This window comes from Moschus berezovskii, chromosome X, assembly GCF_049115385.1.
Source record: "Moschus berezovskii isolate FMDL1 chromosome X, NW_MosBer_1.0, whole genome shotgun sequence".
NCBI classification, from domain to species: domain Eukaryota; kingdom Metazoa; phylum Chordata; class Mammalia; order Artiodactyla; family Moschidae; genus Moschus; species Moschus berezovskii.
In genome coordinates, this window is record NC_142488.1 from 69746899 (window position 1) to 69771703 (window position 24805).

Here is a 24805-nt window from a genome sequence, read left to right on the forward strand (position 1 = left end):
GGCAGAAAGTGAAGAGGAACTCAAAAGCCTCTTGATGAAAGTGAAAGAGGAGAGTGAAAAGGTTGGCTTGAAGCTCAACATTCAGAAAACAAAGATCATGGCATCTGGTCCCATCACTTCATGGGAAATAGATGGAAAAACAGTGGAAACAATGTCAGACTTTATTTTTTTGGGCTCCAAAATCACTGCGGATGCCGATTGCAGCCATGAAATTAAAAGACGCTTACTCCTTGGAAGGAAAGTTATGACCAACCTTGATAATATATTAAAAAGCAGAGACATTACTTTGCCAACAAAGGTCCGTCTAGTGAAGGCTAAGGTTTTTCCCGTGGTCATGTATGGATGTGAGAGTTGGACTGTGAAGAAGGCTGATGGCCGAAAAATTGATGCTTTTGAACTGTGGTGTTGGAGAAGACTCTTGAGAGTCCCTTGTACTACAAGGAGATCCAACCAGTCCATTCTAAGGGAGATCGATCCTGGGTGTTCATTGGAGGGACTGATGCTGAAGCTGAAACTGCAATACTTTGGCCATCTCATGGGACGAGTTGACTCACTGGAAAAGACTCTGATGCTGGGAAAGGTTGGGGACGGGAGAAGAAGGGGACGACCAAGAATGAGCTGGCTGGATGGCATCACCAACTCTGTGGAGATGGGTTTGAATGAGCTCCGGGAGTTGGTGATGGACAGGGAGGCCTGGCGTGCTGTGATTCATGGGGTCGCGGAGAGTCGGACACGACTGAGCGACTGAACTGAACTGAACCACCTTCCCAAAGTACTAAGAGGCATAAAGATCCACATATTAATGTCTCCTTTATTAAATAATCTTAGCCATAAGCAAAAAGAAATGTGACCTTCAAATTACACACTGTATGACTTTGCAATCTTCATTTCATGGACAATGGAAAAGAGGAAAATGGAACCAAATATTGCCCCATTAATAAGATACAAAAGTTAAGACTAGAAACCTGGAAGCAGATAGTCTGGATTAATCAAGGCTTTCTATTTATTAGCCATGTGACCTTCAGCAAATTACTAGATTTCACTGAAACTCATTTTTTCTGATATGCAGAATAGAATTTACTGATAGTGTCATTCTGGTGCTTGAGTATATACTTAAAGATGAAATTTGTAAACTGCAAAGCTCTTTTAAAAAAATCACAATGAGCACATAATAAGTACTCAGCAAAGGCTGAAATTAATTAATACATGTTGACTGAACTAATAAAACAAACAAACAAGCCTGAAAAGGAATAAATCAGTCTTCTTTTAGCCACCTCTTATCATTGATGTGAAGAATATAGGCTATAAATTCCTGGTAGTAAGTATCTTCTTTTATGAAGGAGATCTTCATACGTATCTGGAAAAAGAATGTAACTCATTATCTCAGATTTTTTCCCAACAATTTTTACCTGAATAATTAAGCAAAGTGATAAAAGATTAATATTTTGACAATGCTGAAACGTATTTACCAGTCATATTTTTGAGGTGACTGGAGAGTAGAAATATATCACTTAATAAGTATTTTTCTATATTATGATAACTACTCAATACAATTAACAATAAAAATGAATAGCATCCTTCAAAAGTGAAAGGCAATGTGACTATGATCAAGCATTTACTACTGCATACCATCAGACTAGACAAAATTAACACTTATGTTCTTGTATACAAGGTTTGCTCTAATTTATAAATTAAAATTTAACAAATAGGGACTTCCCTGGTGGGCCGGTGGTTAAGACTCTGTGCTCCCAATGCAGGGCCCGGGTTTGATCCCTGGTCAGGGAACTAGATCTCGCATGCCTCAACTAAGATCTGGAGCAGCCAAATTAAAAAAAATATATAAAAAAACTGAAACAATTCAGAATGACAAGTATATCATTAATGTTTTAGGTGAACAATATGCAACAGTTACAAAAAAATCCTCTAAAAAACACCTTCAGAATTTTAATGCCTTAAATTACTTGACAGGTTACACAAAATACCAAATATAAATTAACATTGTGCTACACAAATACTACTTAGAACTGTAACATGACAAAAATCAACCACAAAAGCATTCTTAAAAATGAATAAATTCCACCAAGTAATATTAGTAACCTAAACCAAGCAATTTAAAATGTTTTTATTTCTTCATATATTTACTACAAAACTTATTCTCTGAAGAACATAAAGATGATGAGAAGGCAATCTAACAGTATATAAAGATTACAAATTAAAGTATACTAGCTTCAAAGTTGTCTTTAAAAGTGCTACAATGTCAAATTAAGGTTTAATTTGTTAATAATTATTAAAAGTTAGAATTATCTATTAGATGTTTTATAATTGATAGGTGAGAGGTAACTTTATTAAGGCAACTGACATAGGAAAAACATACTAAAGTTACAAAAAAAGGAAAAAAAAATTTTCCTTCAAAATTCAGTAAAACACTGATACCATAAAAAGTTCTTTTTTATTTAATGATATATTTGGTTTACTGACAATAAGTAGCATTAAAAAACATCCTTTTAAGTACTTATATAAAAGCCTTAAGAAAGCAACCATAAGTGTACAGGCTTAAGTATCCAAAAAACAAGAAACCAACCCACAGGCTCAATACATAGGTTTTAATTTATTCTGTGCATTTATGGAAAGTAGTTTTAAATTATCATGGACATATAACTCAAGAATAGGGTAGAGAGCACTCTGTTCTTGATTTTCCCAACTAGGAAAAAATGGATCCTCTGAATACTGCTGTAAAATTTTGTTATAAAAAATTATTTACTTTTTCTATCTTAAAAAGGCTTCCCCGGTGGCTCAGAGGTAAAGAATCCACCTGCAATGCAGGAGAGATGGGGCGGGGTTCAATCCCTGGGTCAGGAAGATCCCCTGGAGAAGGAAATTACAACCTACTCTAGTATTTCTGTCTGGGAAATCCCATGGACAGAGGTGGTGAGCTACAGTGCATGGGGTCACAGAAGAGTCTGACAAGACTTAGCAACTTAATAACAACAATCTTAAAAAACATATCAGGTGAAGTCAGAAAACATCAGAGCCTGTTAATAAATAATTTTTAAGGTACACTTCTGTATCTTTAAAGAGGGCTATCTTTAACCAATCAAGCGACTACATATAAATACCAAACAATATATCTCCTCTTCAATCTCCAAATATTGCAAAAATGTGGACTACTCTCATAGCCATAGGATGATGCTGGAAAGCAAAGGTAGTATTTTTTTTCTAAATACCTTATTTCTTAATTCTAAATAGACAGTGTATGTATAAAACATACAGTCGAGTCTTTAGCCAGCTTACTTACCTTGAAGTGAAAGGAGTTCTGACCATTGGGAAGAAAATTCTCAGCAACCATTTAGTTGCAGAAGTGGAATATTCTTGTTAAACGAGCCTTCACTTCCTGGCTCAAAATTTACCTCTAACCTTACTTCTCTCCCTCTTTCACGTACATTGAATCAAAACACCATTTATAATATAGTTAAGCCTCTGTGGGCAATTTTACTATAAATAAGAATGGTGGAGATTCATAAGCTCAGATGCTTCAACTTTTAAGAAGCTTTAAACACCTTAGAAATCTATTCACTTCAAAGAGCTCTCTCTATAAAGCAAAATGTTAAAGCTTTGCAGGCTGTTTTTTTAATGCACCAAGCAGCCCACATTTGAAATTTTAACATAGTTATTATCTAAAAATGACCCAAAGAATACATGAAACAACTAAGGAAAATAAAAACAAACAAACAAACCTTAATTCTCTTTGATAGGAAGAAGCACCCTAGTTTCTCAGACTAAAATAATAACAATAAAATACTATATGACAAGAAACAAGAAAGGAAAGGCCTAAGAGTTACATGTTACAGTCTCTGAAGCTGGATAATAGAAAGGTAACTCCATATTTCTTTCTTCTTGTTAATTTATGTCCAGTATCTGAGTTGAAGCACAAAGCAGCAAGAGTGCAACTGATTCCAAACAACTTGGAATTTTATTGTAAACATCCCATAAAGAATGGCAACAAATTAGTCCAGTTTTTTTCTTTGAAGATAATTGCTTATAATGACTAATAACTGCCAAACAAAACATCTTTTATAAACCAAGCCAGTTTAGTTTACCTTTCTTTACTGAATTTCAGTTTAATGGACATTTTGTCCATATACAACATCACATCAACTATTAACTGAATGATTTTCCACCTTAAAATTTACGGATACTAACAAACATAAGGTACAATTTTGTTAATACTTTGTTAGGAATTACAAAAGACAAGGATGATAAGTTACAGGACAAAGAAATAAATTACTGATTGCCATCACCACAGTATTGTTTAAAGAATTAACATTTGTAGTACTGCCTAATATGTATCTGGTGACACATGTAAACCACACTTCCCAAGTGGGTTTCTAAATATTCTTGTATGTGATTTCAAAAGTCAATTACCAATGGCAATTTTAATATGTATCAATAGTTTTATTTTTTAGAAAATACTTACAATGCTTTTATGCCAAAGTATCATATTCTAAATTTAATTAAGATAGGTCTAAGAGTAACAAATGGGCACACATATAAATAAACAAACACATCTTAACTCTAAACTGCAGGGCCTTTCTACTGTACTTCTCCCATCAATGAATCATAAATTGCCAGTTTTGTTGAAGTTTGCTAAACTAGGTACAGTCTTCATTGCAGAAAGAGAAATGAAGGTACGAGCAAGCAGGAGAAAAATGATGGAATAGGAAATAAGTATAAGACTATATGAGAAATAAATGTAAAGAAATATGAGGACAATACATATTATACAAAATACAGCACCATAAATATAATTTAACTTCAAAAGTAAAATTTAATCAAAACTTGTTAAATTTGGGAAATGATCTTTGAATATTCTACTTTCAATAACTTTCATAAAGCCTCACGTAACACAAAAATTTGGGGGATGGAATTAACATTTAAAATAATGAATTTTAAATGTTGAAAGTTCCATTTCTTCCCCCAGAAGTAATATTTATTTCCCAACTCAAAATGTTGGTTATTGTTTAAAAGGCAGGATATCAAAGTATACTGAAAATTATGTAGTAAGTCTCCCTTCTGTGGATGTGAAAATTCCAACTTAAAAAGAAAATGCCAAATTTAAACATAAGTACCAGTTGATAAATGTGCATAAAATAATTCCCGAGATATATAAGCAAGTAATAGATGTTTAATTTTATCACTACAAGATACAAATTTTGAAAAATTCTCCAAAAAGTTTTTATCAAAAGTTAGAAGTGGCATACACATCTTTCTATTTCAATCATTCTGTTATTATCTGATGACAATCTAGGATTACAACAAAAGCAACGACAAAGATAAATCACTCAAATTTACTTAAAAACATTGGAAGGCAGAGTTAGATATCTGAGCACACAGTTGTGCAGAATAAGATTTAATAATTTTACTCAGTTTCCTAGCCTCTGGGTGAAACAAAGTGCTGTATGGAAGAATTCTAGCACAAGCCTGATCTCTGGGAAAGGAAACAGACAAAGAAACACATGAAAGAAGGGCAAATTAAATTTTAAAAATAGGGCATATGTACACAACAAAACCTAGATTGTTTATCTAGAAGACATAATGATATGGATAATCAAGCAGTATATATACAGGGTAAGTGCTTTGCAACAGAAGCAATGAATTGGTAGACAGTGAATACAGCTGTCTTCCATACAAACTATTTTTTTTTAATGTCTGAGATAAAACATGTTATGTTGAGGGAAAAAAATCTACATATAGATCTGTGCACGTGCATACATGAGTGCGTGCGTGCACGCACACACACGCAAATTTAGTCATTACACTAAGAGGCCAGTGAATGTTTTAGAGAGCATCCTATTGCTGGAAGAGATACACACAGCAAGCCATAGAAGCAACACAATCTGTTTCATAAACAGATACACATGCTAGAATATTAAAGCTGGGAATTTAAACATTATTAGCATTCATGAGAAATATTACAATTCATTGACTATTAATATCTAGAACGGGAATAGGCTTGTACATGTATATGCTCTCATGGACCTAAATGTAACTTTTTTCTTAGAAATTCATTTAAAATTTAGACTTTTTTTTTTTTCCCAAATTTCTTAGCTCATTTCCTACTTGCTTTGCTATGGCTAAACCCAGATCTTATTTAGGTTTAAAGAACCTCTAGAAAATTAAAGTGATAAAATATCAATGCGATACAAATTACAACACATTCACAGGAGGTGATATTACAAAAAAAGCAAAGTATAAATTGGGGGGTGGGAATCCAGATATAAAGGTAAAAACACTGTCTTCCAAACTTTTATTTTTACATTTATTAAAATAATTTGCATGCAAACTGAAAATTATCTGTTTTGTAGTAAGTGAAAACTATGCTCATCTAACATACCTGGTGACTAACTCTTTATATCCTAATAACTGAAATCAACATTACAGCAAAATGCTGTTCACTAGTATTTTCACAGTTTCTCACTACATATAAAATATTCTTTAAAATGTCTTCACTCTTTTTATTCTAATTATCTAAACCTAGAAAATCTTGACATTTGGGAAATAAATGTGCCATTTTTATTTTTCAAAATAAATTATAAATAAAGCTTGAGATAGCTAAATCACATAAATGGCAATTCTTCTACATTTCAAGAGGTCAGCTCTTCATAGAAGAATGTCAAAAAAAATTTCACACTAAAACGATATACAAGATACACATTTGGATATATCCATGAATTTAAGTAACTACGTTACTTTGAATAGGGTAGGCCAAAGTGTTATCTATTCCAGGAAAACACAGGCACAAATTTAGTCTAAATGTCCAAGATATGAATAACTAAAATAGTACATTTTATCAAAAATTAAATGTAGAGTTTTAAACATGAAAATTTTTAAATCTATATTATGGGTTAAAAGTGGCAGCTGAGTTACAACCAGAAGTAATTTTGGTATAGTGAAAAGCAGACTATAATAACCAAAAATAAACTTGATCTACTGTCAGGAAATATAAATTAGTTCCATTAATAATTCACAATACTTTCTTAAAGCCTGAACATCATTTCTACTGCAAGTGAAAACTGCTTAAAGATGTTAGTCCAAGAAAACCCCCCACCCAACTCAACCAAAAAAGCAATGCTATGTGTGTACTCCTTCCTCTGCACTTAAGGATTTTCAGATGCATGAAATGATTGAAAACATGAGACAAATACATTAGCTTAAGAAATCTCCTGGGATTACTAAGCATATATTAAGAATTTCCTTTTATTCCAAAAGTCTGATCTATGGGCAAATTGGTTGTTACAAAAACAGAGATCAATATTATTCTTATCTCAAAAATCTAGGTATCTAATGAATTAGCAAATTTGCAATCTCTCAAATTTGAAGAGTAAAACTGATCTTGGAACTCAAGCTCACTTATGGAACCAATGTGCACTCTACTGCTGTAAACAAGACCATAGGGTTTAAAGATTATTTTTAATCTCTAAAATAATGACTCAAAATATCAGTGTGCAGTGCAACCAGGTTCTATTCTGAAAGATTAACAGAAGAACCCTTTGGAATGGTATGAGCAGAACCTACATTTAATCAAAATATTAGCTAGCTAAAACATTCCAACTCAAACTAGGTGCTGTGCTACATTTTAAAATTCAATACCAGTCACTCACAGCTGTTAAATAGCAAGTGGTAGCAGAGATATTTAAGCAGTAGATCAAGTCTACTTACACAAATATGCTCTAAGAAAAGCCTAATAAGGTAGAGCTTATGATACTTGAGAAAATTTAATTACAACTATTCATTTGAGAGCCAATACAATTATCAACAACCTCTCAGCTTATAAGTTATGAGTATTCATTCCTACCAAGCTTGTTCTATTTCTCCTTAGTTAGTAATGAATAACAGCATCTATTTTTCTTAATGTTTCCAGTAGTTGTAGTTAATAGAGGTAGCTGAGCTACTATTCAGTTATTCTTTGTGGATGAGGATTTTTCAAATGTTTAAGTTATTCTTTAAGCTACACAAGTTCTATTAATGCAATAAAATATAACAGAAAAAAGAAAATGGATGCAAGAAACTTTTACATTTGGCACCTTGTCTAGATTGATACCTCAAGTATTCTTTTTTAATAAAGTTAATGCACACATCAGGACACACCACAAAGATCTGCTACATATTTACAAGGCACCAACCCTTTCTCACCTTTAACATGAATTAAGCAAATCAATGAAAAGCATATTAAGAACCCCCCCCCCAAAAAAAAAAACTGTAGTATAAATATATACTTCAGTTCAGTACAATTCATGAAAGTTTGGCCTGGGAAGAGTAAAATAATCCAGATCGTTCTTACAATATAGAAACTGTAAACATTTAATAGCTGCCTTTAGGATTGGTGTATTGTGCAAAAGTTATTATTACTGGTACAAGAATCAAAATGGCAAAAACAAACTATATAAAACTCTGTAAGAAGGTGCTATACTTCTGTGATACAAAAGCAAAAGAGGGATATTCCATTTAGATAAAAATGTCATGCTACTCTTAAGAAGCTGAATGCTCCCTTAATGTAGTAAATCTGTAGTGTGTCTGTGGTTTGTGTGTGTGTGTGTAGAATTTTTTTTAAAATTTAAGGCCTAATGAGTAAGGCTTGTTTGAACAAATGAAGTGTGGAGATCAAAAGTCTTGAAACAAATGTATACTGGCATAATGGAAAAGCACCAATGTGAAAGGAAGCAGAAGTCCCCACACAACTTGCTTTGTAGATTTCCTGGTAAATTCCCTGCAGTAGAAGGCCATTGAACTTTTAAAATTATTCTAAATTTATTAACTGCTAATAATTCCATCCCATGAGATGGCTAACCCTGGCTTTTTCTGTCATTTTACGCACTCTGCCTGATCTGGATGTACCAAGATTCAGAGGATCTTCAGTGGACACAAAATTGTCATTATCAGAATCATCATTATATAAAACAGTCCTCCTGCCTTGGTTTCTTGTTTTAATTCGAGGCAGTCTACTGAAGCGTCCTGAAAACATAGTATCAAATTCATCATCTGTAATACGTGCACGTTTGGCTCTGGTGGCTCCTCTAGAAGCACCTCTTCCTCCTCTCCCTCTTCCTCTCCCTCTCCCACCACCTCCACCTCTTCCTCGACTGCCTCGTCCCCTGCCTCCTCTTCCTCTGCCTCCTCTACTCCATCTACCCCATCTGCCCCATCTGCCCCTTCCTCCTGTGCCTCTCGTTTTCCAGTTTCTTTTTCCATTGGCATACTGCTTTCTGAGTTTTCTTTTAGGCCTAGTTTGTATGAATTTGCTATAATCATGGTCTCCATCTACATAATCTTGATCTGTTCTGGAAGTTGATTCAGAGTCAGAATCAGAAACACAGGTACTTTCAGAACTTAAACTGGATTCTAACTCTCCACTCTCTGAGGAGGATAAATGTGATTTTTCTTTCGTTTCTCTTTTCTCTTTCTCTTCTCTTCCCATGCTTTCATCTTCTTCTGATGCACTAAGTAGTTTTCTCTTGATTCCTGTCCGGGGCTCTCTGCCATCACCATTTGTAAGGGGTCCATCAAGGGAGTGATCTAAATCAAGATGAATAATTTTTTAAAGTTAAGCTTTGACACTGATAAGATGGTTATTTAAGTTCAAAAGTAAAGAAACAATCTATAAAAAAAAAAATATTTGGTGCCCAAATATAGATGGGGTAAAACCATACAGAGTGTTGGAATATGAATTTAAATATGTTTGAAATGGAAGATGTTGTTTATACGCTAAGTCATGTCTGACTCTTTTGCAATCCCTTGGACAGCAGCCTGACAGGCTCCTCTGTCCATGGGATTTCTCAGGCAAGAATACTGGAGTGAGTTGCCATTTCCTCCTCCAGAGGGTCTTCCTAACCCAGGGATGGAACCCACATCTCTTGCATTGGTAGGCAGATTCTTTGTCACTAAGCAACCAGGGAAGCTCCTGAAATGGAAGATATAAAGGTTTTTATTTCTGTCTGACTAATTTTTGCAGGGATGAAGGGAATGTGTAGGGATGACGGGGGATGAAAAAGCTAGGCAAAAATTCAAGTGCTTGAACTCTAGGAGGTAACATAGGCCCATGTTCAGAATAATTTTATGCTTTCATTCAACAATTATTACTGACTACCTACTGTCAACTAGGCATTGTTTGAACCTTGGAATATGGCAATGATGAGACAAAGTATTTGCTCTTTGAATTTATATTTTATATTTTAGTGTGGAAACCCTGACAGACAATGAAGCAGACAAATAAATAATTTCAAGTACTAAAACGGGTTATAAAGAAAAGGAAAAGTAGGTTAAAAAAAAAGAGTGTAAATGTATGTATAATAGCTAGGGAAGACTTTTCGGCTGAGGCAGTATTGGAGAAAAAACTGAATGAGGTGATATCTGGACTTCCACTGAGGGAAACAGAAACCAGTAAAATTAAGAGTAGAAGAGAAAAATAGGATATAAGTTGGAGATGACAGCCAATGTAGAATTTAAAAGCTAGAGCATGACAGGATTCAATTTACATTAAAAGAGTGCTATGGTTGCTATCATCTGAGTTAATATTACCCATTCCAGTTGATTTTAGTTATCTGATTCCTAAAATATCAACGTTCACTCTTGCCATCTCCTGCTTGACCACTTCCAATTTGTCTTGATTCATGGACCTAACATTCCAGGTTCCTATGCAGTACTGAGTCTTTACAGCATTCCCATCGAACTTTGCTTCCATCACCAGTCACATCCACAGCTAGGTGTTGTTTTTGCTTTGGCTCCATCTCTTAATTCTTTCTGGAGTTATTTCTCCACTAATCTCCAGTAGCATATTGGGGACCTACAGACCTGGGGAGTTCATCTTTCAGTGTCCTATCTTTTTGCCTTTTCATACTGGTCATGGGGCTCTCAAGGCAAGAATACTGAAGTGGTTTGCCATTCCCTTTGCAGTGGACCACATTTTGCCAGAACTCTCCACCATGACCCATCTGTCTTGGATGCCCCTACACGGCATGGCTCATAGTTTCATTGAGTTAGACAAGGGTGTCGTCCACGTGATTAGTTTGATTAATTTTCTGTGATTGTGGGCAAATATCCCTTAGAAGAAATGGAGTAGCCATCATGGTCAACAAGAGTCCGAAATGCAGTACTTGGATGCAATCTCAAAAATGACAGAATGCTCCCTGTTCGTTTCCAAGGCAAACCATTCAATATCACGGTAAACCAAGTCTATGACCTGACCAGTAATGCTGAAGAAGATGAAGATGAACCGTTCTATGAAGACCTACAAGACCTTCTAGAACTAACACCCCCAAAAGATGTCCTTTTCATTAGAGGGGACTGGAATGCAAAAGTAGGAAGTCAAGAAACGGGCAAATTTGGCCTTGGAGTACAGAATGAAGCAGGGCAAAGGTTAATAGTGTTTTACCAAGAGAACACACTGGTCATAGCAAACAACATCTTCCAGCAACATAAGAGAAGACTCTACACATGGACATCACCAGATGGTCAACACCAAAATCAGACTGATTATATTCTTTGCAGCCAAAGATGGAGAAGCTATACACAGTCAGCAAAAACAAGACCGGGAGCTGACTGTGGCTCAGGTCATGAACTCTTTATTGCCAAATTTAGGCTTAAATTGAAGAAAGCAGGGAAAGCCACTAGACCACTCAGGTATGGCCTAAATCAAATCCCTAACAATTGTACAGTGGAAGTGAGAAATAGATTTATGGGACTAGATCTGGAAGAGTGCCTGAGGAACTATGGACAGAGGTTCATGACACTGTACAGGAGACAGGGATCAAGGCCACCCCCAAGAAAAAGAAATGCAAAAAAGCAAAATGGCTGTCTGAGGAGGCCTTACAAATAGCTGTGAAAAGAAGAGTCGCAAAAGGCAAAGGAGAAATGGAAAGATATACCCATTTGAATTCAGAGTTCCAAAGAACAGCAAGGAGAGATAAGAAAGCTTTCCTCAGTGATCAGTGCAAAGAAATAGAGGAAAACAACAGACTGGAAAGACCAGAGATTTCTTCAAGAAAATGAGAGACACCAAGGGGACATTTCATACAAAGATGGACTTAATAAAGACAGAAATGGTATGGACCCAACAGAAGCAGAAGATATTAAGAAGAGGTGGCAAGAATTCACAGAAGAACTGTACAAAAAAGATCTTCGTGATTCAGATAATCATGATGGTGTGATCACTCACCTAGAGCCAGACATCCTGGAATGTGAAGTCAAATGGGCCTTAGGAAGCATCACTACAATCAAAGCTAGTGGAGGTGATGGAATTCCAGTTAAGCTATTTCAAATCCTAAAAGATGATGCTCTTAAAGTGCTGCACTCAATATGCCACCAAATTTGGAAAACTCAGCAGTGGCCACAGGACTGGAAAATGTCAGTTTTCATTCCAATCCCTAAGAAAGGCAATGCCAAAGAATGCTCAAACTACCGCACAATTGCACTCATCTCACACACTAGTAAAGTAATGCTCAAAATTCTCCAAGCCAGGCTTCAACAATACATCAATCGTGAATTTCCAAATGTTCAATCTGGATTGACAAAATGCAGAGGAACCAGAGATCAAATTGCCAACATCGCTTGGATCATCGAAAAAGCAAGAGAGTTCCAGAAAAACATCTTCTGCTTTACTGACTATGCCAAAGCCTTTGACTGTGTGGATCACAAGAAACTGTGGGAAATTCTGAAAGAGATGGGAAAACCAGATCACCTGACCTGCCTCTTGAGAAAACTGTATGCAGGTCAGGAAGCAACAGTTAGAACTGGACATGGAACAACAAACTGGTTCCAAATAGGAAAAGGAGTACTTCAAGGCTGTATATTGTCACCGTGCTTATTTAACTTATATGCAAAGTACTTCGTGTGAAACACTGGGCTGGATGAAGCACAAGCTGGAATCAAGTTTGACGGGAGAAACATCGATAACCTCAGATATGCAGATGACACCACCCTTATGGCAGAAAGCGAAGAGGAACTAAAGAGCCTCTTGATAAAAGTGAAAGAGGAGAGTGGAAAAGTTGGCTTAAAGCTCAACATTCAGAAATCAAAGATCATGGCATCTGGTCCCATCACTTCATGGGAAATAGATGGGGAAACAGCGGAAACAGTGGCCACTTTACTTTTTTGGGCTCCAAAATCACTGCAGATGGTTACTGCAGCCAGGAAATTAAAAGACGCTTACTCCTTGGGAGAAAAATTATGACCAACCTAGACAGCATATTAAAAAGCAGAGACATTACTTTGCCAACAAAGGTCCATCGCGTCAAAGCCATGGTTTTTCCAGTAGTCATGTATGGATGTGAGAGTTAAATCATAAAGAAGGCTGAGTGCCTAAGAATTGATACCTTCGAACTGTAGTGTTGGAGATTTAGACAGCAAGATCAAACCTAGTCAATCCTAAAGGCAATCACCCCTGGAATATTCATTGGAAGGACCGATGCTGAAACTGAAATTCCATTACTGTGGCCTCCTGATTCAAAGAGCCAAGTCTTTAGAAAAGAGCCTGATGCTGGGAAAGATTGAACGCTGGAGGAGGAGGGGATGACAGAGGACGAGCTTGTTGGATGGCACCATCACTGAGTCAATGGACATGAGTTTGAGCAAGCTACAGGAGATGATGAAGGACAGGGAAGCCTGGCATTCTGCAGTCCATGGGATTGCAAAAGGTTGGAGACAACTAAGTGACTGAACACCAATGGCTGTTGTTCAGAGAACAGAATAGAGAAGGGGCAAGATTGGAAGAAGAGATCAATTGACAGTCCACTGTAATAGACATGATATGTAAGTTATTATGAGAGATTTACCAATTGAGGTCATGAGAAGAGATTGGATTTACATATTTCCTTCTGGAGGAGCTATAAGAACCAACATTTATAGTTCGAACTTACAGGAATTGTTGACTGGTTGGATATGAAATGCTAAGCAAAAAGGAAAGTCAACTCCAAGGTTTTATGGCCTGAATAACTTGGTGGATGGTGGAGATATTTTGCTTGGTTAGAGATCAATGAAGGAGAATAGGCTTGCGTAAGCTGTTAAAAAAAAGAGAGATTCCAGATTTAAATACTACTAGAAATCTTAAGGCATTTTAAGAAGAAAAAGAAAATCAGGTGGATATAGCAGTCTAGAAATCAAGGGAGACCTGCATAGAGTTGGAGATATAGTTTTGGAAATTTTCAGTAAAGAGGTAACATTTAGGGTGAAGAGAACTGAGAAAGCTCACCGAGAGAGCAAGAAGGAGGCTGAGGACTGAGACGTGGTATATTTCAACATTTAGAGATAAAAAATAATTGGCAAAGATAAGCAGGGTAGGAGGAAAACAGGAGAGTGGACTGGAAAACTGGAGAGAACAAATAGTAGGGTTGTATGGTAACCATAATTACAAGATTGGTATAAATGTTATGGACTGAATTTTGTGTGCTCTCCCACCTTTGCCAAGTACATATGTTGAAGCCCTAACCCCCAATATGACTGTATTTAGAGACAGGGCCCTTATAGAAATAATTAAAATTAAATGAAATCATAAGGGTAGATGGGCCCTAATGCATTGGAACTGGCATCCTTAGAAGAGAAAGACACACCAGTGCTTGCTGGCTCTCCCTGACTGTGTATAGAGAGAAAAAGCCACATGAGGACACAGGGAGAAGGTAGCTATCAGCATGCAAGGAAGAAAGTCCTCACCAGACACCAATCCTACTGGCACCTTGATCTTGGATTTTGAGCCTTCATAACTGTGAGAAAATAATGTCTATTGCAAATTTATGAAAAGGTGAACAACATCTCTAATCATCAGGCAATGCAAATCAAAACCACAATCAAGTATAAGTTCACACCTGTTAGGATGGCTAATATTGAAAAGATAAAGACTGGCAGTGGTTAAGACTACACACTTCCAATGCAGGGGGTGTAGGTTCAATCCCTTGTCAGGGAACTAAGAACCCACATGTTGTACAGCACAGCCAAAAATTTTTAAAAACTAAACATTAAAATACAAAATTTAAAAAGATAACAAGTGCTAGGGAGGACAGAGAGAAAAGGGAACCCCCGCACACTGTCGGAGAGAAAGTAAATCAGTACAGCCATTATGGAAATTAGTACAGATGTTCCCTAAAACAGAACTACCATTTGCTTCAGCAATCCTACTTCTGGGCATATATCCAAAGAAACAGAAATCAGGATCTTGAAGACATGTCTGTATTCCCATGTTTAATATAGCAGTATTCATAAGAGGCAAGACATGGAAACAGTGTATCTTCCTACAGATGAATGGATAAAAAAGAAAGAAACCCTGCCATTTACAATATGCATGGAACTGGAAGATGTAAGGCTAAGCAAGATAAGCAACATACAGATAAAGAAATATTGCACAATATTATTTATATGTATAATTTAAAATAGTCATACTCAGAGGCAAAGAATAGGATGGTGGCTGCCAGGAGCTGGAGGGAGGAATAATGTGGAGGTGTTGGTGAAAGGGTACAGAGATTCAGTTATTCTGGATGAATAAATTCTGGATATCAAATATACAGCATGGTGACAACAGTTAATACTGTATTGTATACCTGAAATTCACTAAGAGGCTAGACTTTAAATCTTCTCCACACACGCGTGCGCACGCGCACACACACACACACACACACACACAGTGGCTATGTAGAGGTGATGAACAATGTTAGATTGACTCTGGTGGCCATTTGTCAGTGCATATATAAAAGAAAATATCAAGTGGTACACTTTAAACATACAATTTTTAAATGTCAAATGATATCTCAATAAAGCTGCTACAAAATGAGTATCTGTTGTTTAAGCTACCCAGTCTGTAGTCTCTCATTGTGACCACCTACGTTGACTACTAGACTAGGCGAGAAACTATGGGGATAGCAATATGAACTGTAGACAAGAGATTTAAGTGATATTAAAAAGTTGTAGAATTTACAAACTTAGAAAGTGACACTTATGAGGGATAAAAGGTAAGTCAAAGAACGTTGTAAGATTTTAAGCTGGTGACTCAGAAGATGACAGTGTCGTCAACTAAATTACTCAGCAATTGAATACATTTGAATCAGTTCTAATGTGGTGGATGAAACTGGAGCCTATTATACAGAGTGAAGTAAGCCAGAAAGAAAAATATTAATACAGTATACTAATGCATATATATGGAATTTAGAAAGATGGTAACAATAACCCTGTATACAAGACAGCAAAAGAGACACAGATGTATAGAACAGTCTTTTGGACTCTGTGGGAGAGGGTGAGGGTGGGATGATTTGGAAGAATGGCTTTGAAGCATGTATATGATCATATGTGAAACGGCTCACCAGTCCAGGTTCGATGCATGATACAGGATGCTCGAGGCTGGTGCACTGGGATGACCCAGAGGGATGAGACAGGGAGGGAGGTAGGAAGGGGGTTCAAGATGGGGAACACATGTACACCTGGGGCAGATTCATGTCAATGTATGGCAAAACCAATACAATATTAGCCTCCAATTAAAATAAATAATTAATTAATTAATTAAAAAAATAATAAAATAGTGTGTGTAGAGAAAGAAGCACACTTGAAACAGAAAAATGGATGCTAAGCACACAGGGGAAACTTTTTTAAGAAAGTACTATAAATTATACTGATAGAACAAACAGATGTTAGGGCTAGATACATGAATTTGGAGTCATTAGCATAAAGACCAGAGAAGGCAATGGCACCCCACTCCAGTATTCTTGCCTGGAAAATCCCATGGACGGAGGAGCCTGGTAGGCTGCAGACCATGGGGTTGCTAAGAGTTGAAAACGACTGAGCGAATTCACTTTCACTTTTCAGTTTCATGCATTGGAGAAGGAAATGGCAACCCACTCCAGTGTTCTTGCCTGGAGAATCCCAGGGACGGGGGAGCCTGGTGGGCTGCTATCTATGGGGTTGCACAGAGCTGGACACGACTGAAGTGACTTAGCAGCAGCAGCAGCATAAAGACGACTGATGTAGTTATTAGATTCCTTTATTTGTAGAAGACCAAAAAAAGTGAGAAACTGCAAATAGGAGGCATGAAGGGCCAAAGAAAAGACAAAATATAGAAATATAGGCGAAACAGAGATATATAATCAGTAGAGTATAGAAGCCAACCAGTGAAGTTCCTAGAGCAGGTAGTCAACAGCATGCAAAGATATAGAGAGATCGAGGAGGCGGGGTACTAAGAAAAGGACACTGGTTGGTCACTGAAGATTACTGGTGATTCTGAGGAGAATAGCTTTTGGGGAGTGGTGGCAGCAGAGGTCAGACTACAAAGGAAAAAGGGATGTTTAGATGAAAAGAAAACAAAGGTGGAGAGTAGAAGCTATTCTTTCTAAAAGCTTGACAGTGAAGCAAAGGACAAAAAGAGAAGTGGCAATGAATATACAATGTATAGCAGGATCAAAGGTGAAGGTAAAGATATAGACTGGGAAAAATAAAGGCACTAATTATTTTAAAGAAATCAGATGCTTCAATATTTGTCATATAACATAAAATATAACTTTAGAATATATAATTTTAAGTTATTTAATACTTTAATAATAATAAACTACTTAATCTTTCACTAAAATTTATATAAATTATAATGTATATATTCAAAAAATGATTATTTTTAAAAGAATATTAATCATTCTTCCAAACTTCAAACAGATGACTACATCAGAACTTCCTTTGAACATGGACAGGGTCTACAATATAAAGTTTGCATAACATTCAGTATTTATAACTGATGAGCCGAGACATGTTCCAAACTGGATGTTATTAGGTCAGTGATTTCCGTTTTAGCAATGAAAATAATTCTTCAAATGAAAGTTATATGAAAGCTCATCACATGAAATTAAAAAAAAAAAAAGAGTTGTTCTGGTTGGATGGAGAAAGTTCTTCTGAGACTTTCTGAAGTACCTCTGTGGATTACCAAGAAATAGGTAGAGCAGTCTGAAAACCCCTGAATTTGAGACAGCAGGCCCAGGAGAAAGAGAATATCTGAGTTATATAACTGGAAAACAAAAGGAAGGTTTCAAAAGTGGGTGTTGACTGAAAGAAGGCTCATTTTTCAACATAAACCCTTTGTAAAATACGGGTAGCTCTTAGAAATATTCAGTTCAGTTCAGTTCAGTTGCGTCCGACTCTTTGCAACCCCATGAATCACAGCACGCCAGGCCTCCCTGTCCATCACCAACTCCCGGAGTTCACTCAAACTCATGTCCATCGAGTCGGTGATGCCATCCAGCCATCTCATTCTCTGTTGTCCCCGTCTGCTCCCACCCCCAATCCCTCCCAGCATCAGACTCTTTTCCAGTGAGTCAACTCGTCGCATGAGGTGGCCAAAGTATTGCAGTTTCAGCTTGAGCATCAGTCCTTCCAATGAACACCCAGGATCGATCTCCTTTAGAAATATTAAGCCTATTTAAAGATGATACTGGAAAATTGTTTCCTTTTCTCTTAATGTGGTTTAATAAAATGAACACTCTTAAATATGTCAAACAGTCTGGGTTTTATATGCTCAGGGAAAGATCACTTTATTTAGTTTTTCTTCCCCACTCATTTTAATTTTATTTTAAAAGACTAAGATATGTTTGGAAATGTGCATATGAAATCCTATCTGACTCAAATTTGAGAATATTGAAATCCTCATTAATTTTAAGGACATGTTAACTTTTACTACCTAAATATATCAGCTTTTAAAGGATCTGTCATAAAGGAACAAAGAGTAAATGCCCTGTTCATATTTATTTCTTACCTTGCTTAATTGGCAAAACTCTATTTCGAAATGATTTGGTTTTCCCTGGGTCATGGCTATTTCCACTTCGGTTATATCCACTGAAGCTCGATGAAGAAAATGGCCCATCCGGTTCATCATCAAGTAAATACAGTGAAAGCCCTTCAGCAGCATCTGAAACTTAACATTTAATAAAAGACTGTAATGTTAACATAATTATGCTTTCATAAAAACTAAAAAGGCTGCTTTTAAAACTATAGCTCACTCAGGGAGCACGGGAAGATGGCAGAGGAACAGGACGGGGCGACCATTTTCTCCCCCACAAAATCAGCAAAAGGACATTTGAACGCTGAGTAAATCCCACAAAACAACTTCTGAATACCACCAGAGGACATCAGGCACTCAGAAAAGTAGCCCATAGTCTTCAAAAGGAGGTAGGAAATAGTATAAAAGATAAAAAGAGACAAAAGAGGGAGGGACGGAGCTCCGTCCCAGGAAGGGAGGCTTAAAAAAAAAAAAAAAAGAGAGAGAAGTTTCCAAACACCTGGAAACACTAGCAAGTGGAACCTCAGAGGGCCACAAAACTGGGACACAAAAGACATAAATAATTAAAACTCACAGACTAAGTCCCCAGAGGAAACTCTCAGCGGAGAAGCAGTGCAGATGCCTGCATCCCCCACTAGCAGGAGGGGGCTGGGCAGGGAGGCGCAGGCAGCACTTAGAGGGAGAATCTGGCTTGAAAGCCCCAGGGCAAACTGAGGGTGTGAACTTAAAATAGCAAAGCAGATGCTGAAGCTAAAAGGCGAAGAGGCTACGAAAAGCCTTCGAAAATCCCCAACCCAGGACTCCACGAGCCCCGCTCACAGAACAGGTGGATGAGCAGAACAAGCCGGCAGTGGGCGTCCCATCCCCCAGCCCCCGCTGACGTGGGTGGGGAGGGCAGCCAGCGCTGGAAGGGGCAGCCGCGGCCCCAAAGAGGCTTCCCGTGCCAAGCTGCAGGCAGGCTTCCTTGCTGGCCAGGACTTCTTGGGTTTGGGCCAGTCGATATCTGCCTGAGAAAGTGTGCCGGTTGTATTCCCAGAAAACCGAGCGGCAGGGACCAGGAAGGTGATAAGTAACAGCGACCACGCTCACCAAACCCTGGTCACCTGAGCTGCTCAGACCGGGGAAGGCACAAAACGCAGGCCCAGCCAAGTCTGTGCCTTTGTGGAGTACCCGAGGACCTGAACCTGAGCCGCTCAGACCTGGGAAGTGCATGCAACCCAGAGCCAGCTGCAGACAGCTCCCAGAAGAGCAACCTAGAGCCTAAGCAGCATAAACAGGGAAAGCACTCACACCTTAAGTGTGAGCATTCCCAGTGTAGCCGAGACACTGCAAGCACTTCCCACAGACGCCAGGGATATTTGTTAGCTGCGTTCCTCCCTCCCCACAGCAGGACTGAACAGGTGAGCCGGGAAAAAAAAAAAAAAGTGTCCACCACTGCATCCTGGTGTCAGGATGGGAAATAGACACTGAGGAGACCAGAAAACAGAAGAGCTTTTACAACAGAAGGAACTGCCTTGGAAGTAACAGAGGGAGAAGCCTTGAGCCTACTGCAAGAATAAGACTGAAAAACAGAGGCAAAGGCTTAAGTCCAAATCCTGAGAACACCAGAGATCTCCTGTTCCAGAGAACATTAATTGATAAGTACTGATCAAATGCCTCCATACATACACTGACACCAGGCACCACCCAAGGGTCAACAAGTTTCAGTGAAAGACATACTACGCAAACTATCCAGCAACACAGGAGAATAGCACTGAGCTTCAACATACAGGCTGCCCAAAGCCACTCCAAACCCAATGACATCTCAAACTCATTACTGGACACTTCATTGCACTCCAGAGAGAAGAAATACAGCTCCACCCACCAGAACATCGACACAAGCTTCCCTAACCAGGGAACTTTGAGAAGTCACCCATCCAACCCGACACACAACGAGGTAACTACATAATAAAGAGAACTCCACAAACTGCCAGAAGATGGAAAGGCCACCCCGAACACAACAATATAAGCAAGATGAAGAGGCAGAGAAATACCCAGCAAGTAAAGGAACAGAATAAATGCCCACCAACACAAACAAAAGAGGAAGATATAGGGAACCTACCAGATAAAGAATTTCGAATTTTAATTGTGAAAATGATTCAAAATCTAGAAAGCAAAGTGGAGTTACAGATAAATAAACTGGAGAAAAGGATTGAGAAGATGCAAGAAATGTTTAATAAGGAATTGGAGGAAATAAAAAAGAGTCAATATACGATGAATAATGCAATAGATGAGATCAGAAACACTCTCGAGGGCACAAACAGTAGAATAACGGAGGCAGAAGACAGGATAAGCAAGCTAGAAGATAGAATGGTAGAAATGAATGAAACAGAGACGGAAAAAGAAAAAAGAATTAAAAGAAATGAGGACAATATTAGAGACACATAAGACAATATTAAACGCCCCAACATTTGAATCATAGGAGTCCCAGAAAAAGAAGACAAAAAGAAAGACCATGAAAGAATACTTGAGGAGAAAATAGTTGAAATCTTCCCTAAAATGGGGAAGGAAATAATCACCCAAGTCTAAGAAACAGAGAGAGTCCCTAACAGGATAAACCCAAGGCGAAATACTCCAAGGCACATATTAATCAAATTAACAAAGATCAAACACAAAGAACAAATATTAAAAGCAGCAAGAGAAAAACAACAAATTACACACAAGGGGATCCCCATAAGGATAACAGCTGATCTTTCAGCAGAAAATCTTCAGGCCAGGAGGGAATGACAAGAAATACTTGTGATGAAGAAAGTGATGAAGAAAGTACCCTACAGCCCAGATTACTATACCCAGCAAGGATCTCATTCAAATATGAAGGAGAAATCAAAAGCTTTACAGACAAGCAAAAGCTGAGAGAATTCAGCATCACCAAACCAGCTCTCCAACAATACTTGTGATGAAGAAAGTGATGAAGAAAGTACCCTACAGCCCAGATTACTATACCCAGCAAGGATCTCATTCAAATATGAAGGAGAAATCAAAAGCTTTACAGACAAGCAAAAGCTGAGAGAATTCAGCATCACCAAACCAGCTCTCCAACAAATGCTAAAGGACCTTCTTTAGACAGGAAACACAGAAAGGGTATATAAACTCGAACCCAAAACAATAAAGAAAATGGCAACGGGATCATACTTAAATAATCACCTTAAACGCAAATGGGTTGAATGCCCCAACCAAAAGACAAAGGCTGGCTGAATGGATAGAAAAACAAGAAAGAGATCCAACCAGTCCATTCTAAAGGAGATCAATCCTGGGTGTTCATTGGAAGGACTAATGCTAAAGCTGAAACTCCAACACTTTGGCCACCTCATGCGATGAGTTGACTCCCTGGAAAAGAGTCTGATGCTGGGAGGGATTGGGGGTGGGAGGAGAAGGGGACGACGGAGAATGAGACCGCTGGATGGCATCACCGACTTGATGGACATGAGTTTGTTTGAGTGAACTGTGGGAGTTTGTGATGGACAGGGAGGCCTGGCATGCTGTGATTCATGGGGTTGCAAACATTCGGACACGACTGAGCGACTGAACTGAACTGAACTGATGTGTTGTCTACAAGAGACCCACCTCAAAAAGAGGGACACATACAGACTGAAAGTGAAGGGCTGGAAAAAGATATTCCACGCAAACTGAGTCCAAAAGAAAGCAGGAGTAGCAATACAAATATCAGATAGAATAGATTTTAAAACAAAGTCTGTGAAAAGAGACAAAGAAGGACACTATGTAATGATCAAAGGATCAATCCAAGAAGAAGATATAACAATTATAAATATTTATGCACCCAACATAGGAGCACCGCAATATGTAAGACAATTACTAACAAGTATGAAAGGGGAAATTAACAATAACACATATATAATAGTGGAAGACTTTAATATCCCACTCACACCTATGGATAGATCAACTAAACAGAAAATTAGAAGGAAACACAAACTTTAAATGATACAATAGACCAGTTAGACCTAATAGATCTCTATAGGACATTTCACCCCAAAACAGTGAATTTCACCTTTTTCTCAATGTCACACGGAACCTTTTCCAGGATAGATCACATCCTGGGCCATAAATCTAGCCTTGGTAAATTCAAAAATATTGAAATCATTCCCAGCATCTTTTCTGACCACAATGCAGAAAGATTAGATCTCAATTACAGGAGAAAAACTATTAAAAATGCAAACATGTGGAGGCGGAACAACACGCTGCTGAATAATGAACAAATCATAGAATAAATCAAAATATGCATAGAAATGAATGAAAATGAAAACACAACAACCCAAAACCTCTGGGACACTGTAAAAGCAGTGCTAAGGGGGAAGTTCATAGCAATACAGGCACACCTCAAGAAACAAGAAAAAGTCAACTAAATAACCTAACTCTACATCTAAAGAAACTAGAAAAGGAAGAAATGAAGAACCCCAGGGTGAGTAGAAGGAAAGAAATCATAAAAACTAGGGCAGAGATAAATGCAAAAGAAACAAAAGAGACCATAGTAAAAATCAACAAAGCCAAAAGCTGGTTCTTTGAGAAGGTAAATAAAATTGACAAACCACTAGCCAGACTCATCAAGAAACAAAGGAAGAAGAACCAAATCAATAAAATTAGAAATGAAAGAGGAGAGATCACAACTGACAACACAGAAATACAAAGGATTATTAGAGAATACTATCAGCAATTATATGGCAATAAATTGAAGAACTTGGAAGAAATGGACAAATTCCTAGAAAAGTACACCTTGCCAAAACTGAAACAGGAAGAAATAGAAAATCTGAACAGACCCATCACAAGCACGGAACTAGAGGATGTGATCAGAAATCTTCCAGCAAACAAAAGCCCAGGTCCAGAAGGCTTCAGAGCTGAATTCTACCAAAAATTTAGAGAAGAGCTAACACCTATTCTACTCAAACTCTTCCACAAATTGCTGAGGAAAAGAAACTTCCAAACTCATTCTATGAGGCCACCATCACCCTAATCCCAAAACCTGGTAAAGATCCCACAAAAAAAAAAAAAGAAAACTACAGGCCAAAATAACTGATGAACATAGATGCAAAAATCTTTAACAAAATTCTAGCAATCAGAATCCAACGACACATTAAGAAGATCATACATCATGACCAAATGGGTTTTATCCCAGGAATGCAAGGATTCTTCAATATCCGCAAATCAATCAACGTAATACACCACATTAACAAACTGAAAAATAAAAATCATATGATTATCTCAATAGATGCAGAGAAAGCCTTTGACAAAATTAAACATCCATTTATGATAAAAACCCTCCAGAAAGTGGGAATAGAAGGGACATATCTTAACAAAATAAAAGCTATATATGACAAACCCACAGCAAACATTATCCTCAATGGTGAAAAACTGAAAGCATTTCCCCTAAAGTCAGGAACAAGATAAGGGTGCCCATTCTCTCCACTACTATTCAACATAGTTCTGGAAGTTTTGGCTACAGCAATCAGAGCAGAAGAAGACATAAAATGAATACAAATTGGAAAAGAAGAAGTAAAATATTCACTATTCGCTGATGACATGATCCTCTACACAGAAAACCCTAAGACTCTACCAGAAAACTACTAGGGCTAATCAATGAATACATTAAAGTTGCAGGATATAAAATCAACACACAGAAATCCCTTTCATTCCTATACACTAATAATGACAAAATAGAAAGAGAAATTAAGGAAACTATTCCATTCACCGTTGCAATGAAAAGAATTAAATACTTAGGAATATATCTACCTAAGGAAACAAAAGACTTGTACATAGAGAACTATAAAACACTAGTGAAAGTAATCAAAGAGGACACTAATAGATGGAGTAATATACCGTGTTCATGGATTGGAAGAATAAACATTGTGAAAATGAGTATACTACCCAAGGTAATCTATACATTCAATGCAATCCCTATCAAGCTACCAACGATATTTTTCACAGAACTAGAACAAATAATCTCACAATTTGTATGGAAATACAAAAAAC

General features: G+C 37.4%; 1 protein-coding gene across 4 annotated transcripts in view; it reads right to left on the reverse strand.

Annotated features, from left to right (window-relative positions):
- Positions 1-323: 323 nt before the first annotated feature.
- The window catches only part of BRWD3 (bromodomain and WD repeat domain containing 3), a 165964-nt gene continuing 141482 nt past the window's right edge, over positions 324-24805 (reverse strand). For 3 of the 4 annotated variants that reach the window (XM_055393949.2, XM_088834049.1, XM_055393950.2), the window contains 2 exons: positions 18761-18919; positions 324-9570 (listed from right to left, as the gene is read on the reverse strand). In XM_055393949.2, coding sequence (XP_055249924.2) covers positions 8816-9570; positions 18761-18919 — 914 coding nt within the window. In that variant the 3' untranslated portion in view covers positions 324-8815. The remainder of the gene's footprint in view (positions 9571-18760; positions 18920-24805) is intronic. The other variant, XM_055393953.2, reaches the window with a different exon arrangement.